The sequence below is a fragment of the Erinaceus europaeus genome, chromosome 17 (genome assembly GCF_950295315.1).
Source record: "Erinaceus europaeus chromosome 17, mEriEur2.1, whole genome shotgun sequence".
In the NCBI taxonomy this organism is placed as follows: Eukaryota; Metazoa; Chordata; class Mammalia; order Eulipotyphla; family Erinaceidae; genus Erinaceus; species Erinaceus europaeus.
The window spans coordinates 5,828,997-5,838,356 of record NC_080178.1 but is presented as its reverse complement, the minus strand read 5'-3'; the positions used below and the strand labels follow the sequence as shown (position 1 = coordinate 5,838,356).

General features: G+C 36.9%; 2 protein-coding genes across 2 annotated transcripts; both read left to right on the top strand.

Moving 5' to 3' along the window:
• The first annotated feature begins 887 nt into the window (after positions 1-887).
• Positions 888-1,841, top strand: LOC103109584 (olfactory receptor 10AG1-like). Its single transcript, XM_007518693.2, has one exon. The coding sequence runs from the start codon at positions 900-902 to the stop codon at positions 1,839-1,841; it is 942 nt and encodes a 313-aa protein (XP_007518755.2). The 5' UTR covers positions 888-899.
• Positions 1,842-8,105: 6,264 nt separating this feature from the next.
• Positions 8,106-9,062, top strand: LOC103109585 (olfactory receptor 10AG1-like). The gene has a single exon (XM_007518694.2). The coding sequence runs from the start codon at positions 8,121-8,123 to the stop codon at positions 9,060-9,062; it is 942 nt and encodes a 313-aa protein (XP_007518756.2). The 5' UTR covers positions 8,106-8,120.
• Positions 9,063-9,360: the final 298 nt, after the last annotated feature.

The following is a 9,360-nucleotide window of genomic DNA, read 5'->3' as shown; positions in this document are numbered from 1 at the left end:
AATAAATAAATATTTTTTTAAAGAATAAATCTACGTATCCTGGTGTTTTTGCGCCCGGTTAAGCACACACATTACCTACAGCCTGCAGGAAGAAAGCTTTATGAGTGGTGAAGGAGGGCTGCAGGTGTTTTTGTTTCTCTTTCCCCTTCTATCTTCCTCTCCCCTCTCAGTTTTTCTGTCTCTATCCAATAATAAATCAATTTTAAATTGGAAAAATATAAATCATAATTGCAAAATAGTTTAAGAAAAACAGAAAGAATAAGACAAATGGCTAAGTTGTGATCCTTCTTAACTGACTGCTAGTAATTTCATATCTGTGCTAAGAATGGAACATCTATAATGGCATGTGTTAAGAAAAACTACCCAAAACCCCAGAACCCCACCCCACTAAAGAGAGAGGCAGGCTGGGAGTAAGGATCTACCTGTCAATGCATGTGTTCAGCGGGGAAGCTGTTGCAGAAGCCAGATCTTCCACCTTTTGCACCCCACAATGACCTTGGATCCATACTCCCAGAGGGTTAAAGAATAGGAAAGCTGTCAGGGGAGAGGGTGGGATATGGAGTTCCAGTGGGGGGAATTGTGTAGAGTTCTACCCCTCTTATCCTATGATTTTGTCAGTGTTTCCTTTTTATAAATAAAGAAAAGAAATAAAAAAAGAAAGAAAGAAAGATAGAAAGAAAGACTAACCAAAAGTAGGTGAGTGATGATTCAAGAGATCAAAATTGAAAGCATGTATTGAATGTGTCGATAGCAACATTCTTGAGGTATAAAATTTCAGTGAATCCTTAAACAGAATATAGATATCCTGATAAAATTTAGAGAATGCAATTTCTTTAGAGAAAAGGCACTGCTTCATGCTGCTAAAAAGTAAAGCCCGTAATAACTCTCTCCTTCCACAGATGAAGCCCCAGGAGAAACTACCCTGTGAAAATCTCACAAAGTTGATGGACTTTGTCCTGTTGGACTTTGCTGAGCTTCCCCACCTCCAAGGGCTGCTATTTGCCTTGTTCTTGGTCATCTACATCTTCATCCTGCTGGGCAATGGCACTATATTGCTCATAACCAAAGTGGACCCTGCTCTCCGCACCCCCATGTATTTTTTCCTTGGCAATTTCTCCTTCCTGGAAATCTGCTATGTATCAGCCACTCTCCCCAGGATGCTCACTAGTCTTTGGACGCAGAGAAGAACCATTTCTTTAGTAGCCTGTGCCACACAAATGTGCTGTGTGATTGTGCTGGGAGCCACGGAGTGCTTCCTTCTGGCTGTAATGTCCTATGACCGCTATGTGGCCATCTGTAGCCCTCTGCACTATCCTCTGCTCATGAACCCCAGGGTCTGTGTGCAGATGGTGGCTGGTTGCTGGGTGACTGGAGTTCCTGTCCAGATTGGGCAGACATTCCAGATTTTCTCTCTATCATTCTGTGGCTCTAACCTCATCAACCACTTCTTCTGTGACATCCCTCCAATACTCAAGCTGGCCTCTGGGGACACCTTAGTGAATGAGATGGTGGTCTACTTAGCTGCTGTTTTGTTTATCACAGTTCCCTTTATCTTGATAGCTGTATCCTATGGAAAAATCATCTCCACCATCCTCAGACTGTCATCATCCACAAGTCGGGCCAAAGCCTTTTCCACCTGTTCATCTCATCTGGTGGTTGTGACACTGTTCTATGGATCAGCCATCATTACCTACTTAAGACCCAAGAACCAAGATTCAGGAGGGACAGACAAAGTGCTCTCCCTGTTCTATACTATTGTGACTCCTCTGTTTAACCCCGTGATTTACAGTCTAAGGAACAAAGATGTTATAAGGGCACTAAGAAAATTGTTATCTAAATAATTTACTCATTTAATTTGTACTACCATCATATGAATATGCTTTTATGCATTTTCAGTAAAAAGCATCAGCAATATTTATCTCAATCTATGAGATTATTTCCATATTGACAAATGCTTCAGAAACATTTTTTTTCTCTCAGATGATAAAACAAGGATGCAAATAAAAAGAATCATCTTCATTTGGAAATCTTGTTTTATTGTAAAGTACCTCATTTAAGAAATAACTTTTATAAGGGTTAATATAATGGATTCAATTGTAACATATATTCTGTCATATAAATTAGTGGAAGCCCTGCCATTCACTTTCATGAAATACACAAGCATTTAAATGAGGTTGGTAGGGACCTGATATTGACACACCTGGTTGAACGCACAGGTTATAATGCGTAAGGACCCAGATTCAAGTCCCCAGTCCCCACCTACAGAGGGAAAGCTTTGTTGAGTGGTGAAGCAGTACTGCAAGTGTCTATCTCCCTATCTCCCCCTTCCTTCTCTATTTCTGGCTGCCTCTATCCAATTAATAAATAAATATAATTTAAAAATAAAATAAATAGGGCTGGTAAAGAACTTCAAGATCACCTAAATCTTGTTCTAGCAAAGTCTTCATAGAGAAATTATTTCCAAAACAAAACTTCTTTTTTCAGGGACTATACTTATAAAAATTGTTTTGGCATATCAATAACAAGAAATATTCATGACCCAGGCCTGTATCAGATAAAAAATTTTGCAAATATTATTCTCATTAAATATACTTCCTAAAATGTTAGTAGGTACATGAAACTGAACTTATAGGCAACACATTTTCATCAACTAGTATAAAAACACTAATATTAAAAACAAAATTATACACCATATACTCAGATTAAAATGATTAAAATAGGGAGTTGGGCAGTAATGCAGTGGGTTAAGCACAGGAGGCGCAAAGCACAAGGATTGGCATAAGGATCCCGGTTCAAGCCACCAGGCTCCAGCCACCCCCCCCCATGCCCCACCTGCAGGGGAGTTGCTTCACAGGCGGTGAAGCAGGTCTGCAGGTGTCTGTCTTTCTCTCCCCCTCTCTGTCTTCCCCTCTTCTCTCCATTTCTCTCTGTCTTATCCAACAACTATGACATCAATAACAACAATAACTACAACAATAAAACAACAAGGACAACAAAAGGGAATAAATAAATATTTTTTAAAAAATTGATTAAAACACTGAATGTAATTTGAAGTTTCTCTGTATCATTAGAATGAAATATAATGTTTATGATGGAAAAAGCAAAGAAAGATCTGTATTCATTGTTGATATGAAAACCATAATGGTTAACTTCACATGTTACCATCATCTGTATAGTTAGGATCTATAATTCTTAGTGGAGTCGTTTGTATATTTATTTTATACTCAAATTCATGAAGCTAGTAATTAAATAGTGCCATCCCTAAGCAAGAGGCAATGACTAAACATTTGTACATGAATTAGAATTGTATTCTTGTAATACATTGTAAATGTTTAATATATGCCAATGAATTTTTGCTCCTCAATAAATAAATAAATAAAATAAATATATATATATAAACAGGACTATGCTACCAGCCAGAGACTCTGCTCTGTTCACTGGAAAGAGAATTAATACACATGACTTAATAATGCCATATCTATTAGGTGTTGAATCATATCTAACTTCTTTTGTGATTGTAGTTCATTTGATAGGATGAAAAAAATTGGGAGGGGAGGAGCAGATAGAGAGGGAGAAAGAAAGAGATACACCTGCAGCCCTGCTTCACTGCTCATGAAGCTTCCTCCCTGTATGAGGGGCCATGGAGCTTAAACCTGAGTCTTCCAGAACTGGAATTTGAATGTTCTATTGAGTGCACCATCACTCCCAAATTCCCTCTTTTTCTTTAACTTTTATATTTTGTGAAAATTTATATATATAGCCTCTGAGGTGAACAGTGAAATAGACAATGACAATTATGATAAAGATCTTGATTCTGATGGAGATAATAGCATCGGGAGCCAGGTGGTGGCACACCTGGTTGAGCACACATGTTACCATGTGCAAAGACTTAGGTTCAAGCCCCCAGTCCTCACCTGCATGGGGAGAGCAAGTGAGTGATGAAACAGTGCTGTGAGTGTATCTCTGTCTCTCTTCCTATCTCTCCCTTCCCTCTTGATTTATTACTGTCTCTATCCAATATATAAATAAAGATAACTAAAACAATTTAAAAAGAGATAATGGCTTTGTAATTTTTTTTCTGCGACTTATTAAAATTATCTGATATGTCAAGGAGATGGATACCCCAGGACTTCAGATTAACTGAGTTTTAAACTACGTGTTGCCAAAATATTGAGTATGTCATTTAATACTTTTCAGGGCATTCTATTTGAAAACAAGAATTCAGAGCTAGGGAAATAGTACACATCTGCATATTTGTGAGTCCAGAGTCCATAGATTCAATTCTCTATGCCACCATATGCCAGAGCTGAGCGGTGCTCTGGTCGAATCAAAATAATGACAGTAAGAAAGAACAGAACTCAACAGTGTTCAAAACAAAACTAAGTTTATTCAATAATCTACATTAATAATAATCTATCATCAGCAATCATACATTTCAGCAGATCAGAAGGAAATTTTATATTTTATACAAGAAAAGAGGTGGGAAATGCAGAAGGGAGAAGGGTCATGTAGTGGGTCCATTTCTAGTGTTCAGAGAACTCTGCTGGTCTCAAGAAGTACCACCCCACACTTTCTTACTGATTAAGGAAAAGTCTGCACTGTGTGCTCTGTTAAAACGGCAAATCAGCGGGCCATGCTTAAACACACACAGCGTGAAGGGCAAGGACCTACCTAAGGATCCCGGTTCGAGCCCCCGCTATCCACCTGCAGAGGGGTCACTTCACAAGCAGTGAAGCAGGTCTGCAGGTGTCTCTCTTTCTCTCTCACTTTCTGTCTTCCCCTCCTCTCTCCATTTCTCTCTGTCCTGTTCAATAACAACAGTAGCAACAACAAGAATAGCAATGATAACAACAAAATGGAAAAGATGGCTGCCAGGAGCAGTGGACTCATAGTGAAGGCACCAAGTCCCAGCAATAACCCTGGAGGCAAAACAACAACAAAAAGAAAAGAAAAATAGTAAATAAGGTGAGAGTTATCTGGAAAGCTAAAAAAAAATCACTGAATGACAATGTGGTCAATTTTTTAATTAATGTCTTGAAGGAAACATTGTTTTCCAACTTTGTATATGTCTCAGATACCTAGAGTTACTTTTAATTAGGTATTTAAATGTGTCAGGTGGAAGAGATCTCTAGGGAAGAGGTAACTGTTTTTGTTGAAAGAACATTTCATATTCAGAAAAGACAGGATGTGTTAGAAAGTTCCTTGCATATCTTTGATGTAATATGTAGCTTCACCAACAATTTAAATAGTTGAACCCTTCTATTGAACAAATATTAGCATCCTTCAAATAAAAAAGGTTTGTATGAATCATTAAATTGATGCTAAGTTTAGTCTTTATTTTTAAACTTAAAATATTTAACTTCTTTACTAGCAAGTGTATATTTTACTTAAGTCATTTCGCTATACTTACGATTTATAAAATAAAATTGACAGTGAATTGTCCTCATAAATGATCACATGAAATCGCTTTTCTCTACTGAAAATTATATGTGGTGGAGCAATTTTTTTCTTAATAGCTCAGGGGCAATCTTGATTTTTAATGTAACACAATTCATGAAATTAACTTCAGTGTGTATTGAATCCTGCAAATGGCTACTCAAATACATATATGCATATATATACACATATGTATATATACATATGTGTATATATATGTATATATGGTGTAGAACTTTGTAAAATAATAAGAATACTTTGAAATTCAATATTGTTTGATAAATTAATTAACTATTACATGACTGGCAACTTATAACCAGAAATATAGCTGAAATTGGATGGTTCTCAATATCTAACTAATGAGAACAGTATTACACATTTGAGTCAGCATATAAAATTATTCGTAGGAAGAAGGCTTGAATGTCGGTTAAATCTATTAAAGCACTAATTTACATTTACTAGTAAGAACTTAAGCACACACCAAAAATTGAAAATACAGGTAATTTGATAGAGCAGAACTCTGTTTTTCTAGTTATTTCTTTGAGAAAATCAAAATGTAGATGTCTCATACTAAGCTCTTCTGAGAAGCAGCAAAGATGAGTGTGGTGTTACAAATCTTATAACCGTTAAGCGTGAAAATTCTGTTGTTAATCTATAATAATTCTGTTTATATTATGACTCCTATTCTGTAGACTCAATCCCAAAAGTACACATCACTAGGTATACTAGGTCCAGTGTCATATAGTTATAACATTGATATGTTGATTGTCTATATATTCCTCATTTATTTATCAAAACTCATGTACTAGATATCACTTTATTTAAATGTTCAGTTCAAATCCTTTTATTCAATTCTGGCATTCATAAAACTGACATAAAAAGAGCAGTTATTTAACATTGTATATTTATCTTCCCCAACCTTTTAAATGTGGTGATTTTACATTTTTTAAAAAATCTGCTATTTTATTTAATTTCAGAATCAACTATTCATCTCAACATGAGGTATACAAACATTTTGTAAGCTCTAGGCAGATACTAAGAGATAACGTGCTGGTCTTTTCCTTTGATATCATTTGTGCTAGAGAAGGAAAAAGGCAACTGAGAGGAATTAGCTATTTCCTGAGAGATAGCACGGTGTCAAGAGCTAAGGGCTTGAAGGATGAAGTCTTGAGTTTAATCTCTGACATAGGAGGCATCTGAGTGATGCCCTGGTTTTCTCCCTCCCACCTCTCTCCCTCTCTCGTGCTAATGTGTAATCTAATTTAAAGGTAATAACAATAAAAATAATCAAGTAAAATGTTACACTGGACCACCTACTGATGTGTACTTTGATGATTAGGTCTACAGAATTGGAATCATAATATAAGCAAAATTATTGTAGAGCATTAACAGGATTTTCATGTTTAGTACTTATAGGATTAATAACATACAATATCAAATGCTTTAAGCTCTCTAGCCATCACGACTTTAATAATATGATGCAAAGAAAAAGAAAATCAGAGAGAATTTTTATTACTACTTAGAGTGAAATTTAGTAAAACAAAGTTTAAATGTGTGTGTGTGTGTGTGAGAGAGAGAGAGAGACTGAAAGAGAGTTGGGATTTATGGCTCTGAGTTCATATTTTCAAGCAGACAGAGAGAATCTTCTCATTCTCATTTCATACAGATAAGGTATATCCCTTGGTTATGGAAGTTGCTGAATTGCAGCAAAGCAAGTGACTCAGGGTTAGGGAGACATAGGAGAAGTGAACAGGAGAGGTGTCAGATACCACCACACACACAATGGTGAAGGGGAATTTGGGGTGGTGGTTGGACTAGTGTGTAGAAAGCTATCATGTGGAGAAATGAAAATTCAATAATAAGCAACCAACTGTTTTATAAAATATGATTCCTCCCCTCAGTAAAATGATCTGGACAAAAAAAAAAAGAATAAAGAAAGTGCATAATACTCTATATACTAATAAAAGTTGCATGATAAAATAAAATGTATCCCAAAGTGCATAAGCTGATAGGAAGTGAAGGATTTGAAATATCAGTGGACGATTTCTGACTTATTTTGGCTGAACTGCAATAAAGGGAAATCAAATGTCTTTAAGAAACATTTTAAAGTCAGAAAATAGCTAAGTTATGATCATTCCACTGTTGCTGCTAAGGATTCCATGTCTGTGCTGAGAATATAATAATTGAAATAACATATAATTAAAAGAAGCTATAAAGAGTGTACAGCAATGTCTTATATCATATCATCTATATGAAAATTTAGGGAATATACTGACAGTGATGTATTTAAAGTAGAAAGGTTCCAGGGGCAAGGCACTGGCACACCTTCTTAAGCATACATTACAGTGTGTGAAAATGCAGGTTCAAGGCCCTAGTCCCCATTTGAAGATGGAAAGTTTCACGAGCCCTAAAGCAGGACTGCAGGTATCTCTCCTCTCTCTCTCTCTCTCTCTCTCTCTCTCTGTCCCTCTTTATCTCCTCTTCCCCTCTCCATTTCTACCTGGCTCTATCCAATAATTAAATCAATCAGTCAATCAATCAATCAGTATTTTTTAAAAATAAGAAGAAAAATAGAAAAGTTCCATGAAATTAAAATCAGATAGTGATACTCTGAAATAATTTAAAGAGCAGAACTCTTCACACAAGTAAAATGTAAAGCCCGTGTTAACGCTCTCCTTCCACAGATGAAGCCCCAGGAGAAACCACACTGTGAAAATCTCACAAAGCTGATGGACTTTGTCCTGTTGGACTTTGCTGAGCTTCCCCACCTCCAAGGGCTGCTATTTGCCTTGTTCTTGGTCATCTACATCTTCATCCTGCTGGGCAATGGCACTATATTGCTCATAACCAAAGTGGACCCTGCTCTCCGCACCCCCATGTATTTTTTCCTTGGCAACTTCTCCTTCCTGGAAATGTGCTATGTATCAGCCACTCTCCCCAGGATGCTCAATAGTCTTTGGACCCAGAGAAGAACCATTTCTTTAGTAGCCTGTGCCACACAAATGTGCTGTGTGATTGTGCTGGGAGCCACGGAGTGCTTCCTTCTGGCTGTAATGTCCTATGACCGCTATGTGGCCATCTGTAGCCCTCTGCACTATCCTCTGCTCATGAACCCCAGGGTCTGTGTCCAGATGGTGGCTGGTTGCTGGGTGACTGGAGTTCCTGTCCAGATCGGGCAGACATTCCAGATTTTCTCTCTATCATTCTGTGGCTCTAACCTCATCAACCACTTCTTCTGTGACATCCCTCCAATACTCAAGCTGGCCTCTGGGGACACTTTTGTGAATGAGATGGTGGTCTACTTAGTTATTGTGTTGTTTGTAGCAGTTCCTTTTCTCTTGATACTGTTCTCCTATGGAAAAATTATCTCCACGATCCTCAGACTGTCATCATCCACAAGTCGGGCCAAAGCCTTTTCCACCTGCTCATCTCATCTTGTTATCGTGACATTGTTTTTTGGATCAGGCATCATCACCTATTTAAGACCTAAGAACCAAGATTCAGGAGGGACAGACAAGGTGCTCTCCCTGTTCTATACTATTGTGACTCCTCTGTTTAACCCCATGATATACAGTCTGAGAAATAAGGATGTTACAATGGCACTGAGAAAATTCTTTCCTAAATAATTTACTTTATTTAATTAGAACTATATTCATATAAATTCATTTCTTATGTGTTTTAGTAAGAGCATAACGTATACTTGACTTAGTTTCTGTGAACTGTTTTAATTATTTCTATATAAAAATACTTGATAGCTGATGTATATTTCTTCTCTTACAATAAAACCTATGTTTAAGTAAATGCAGTATCTTTTTATTGTTTTTCCAGTAAGATGATCTATTTCAGAGATCCTTTGACATGAATGAAATAATGGGATGAATTATAACATGTCAATAGATTCTGTCTTAGCAATTAGTGGTAGCC

Coding starts and splice junctions, on each gene's coding strand:
- LOC103109584 (XM_007518693.2), top strand. CDS start 900: ATGAAGCCCCAGGAGAAACTACCCTGTGAAAATCTCACAAAGTTGATG.
- LOC103109585 (XM_007518694.2), top strand. CDS start 8,121: ATGAAGCCCCAGGAGAAACCACACTGTGAAAATCTCACAAAGCTGATG.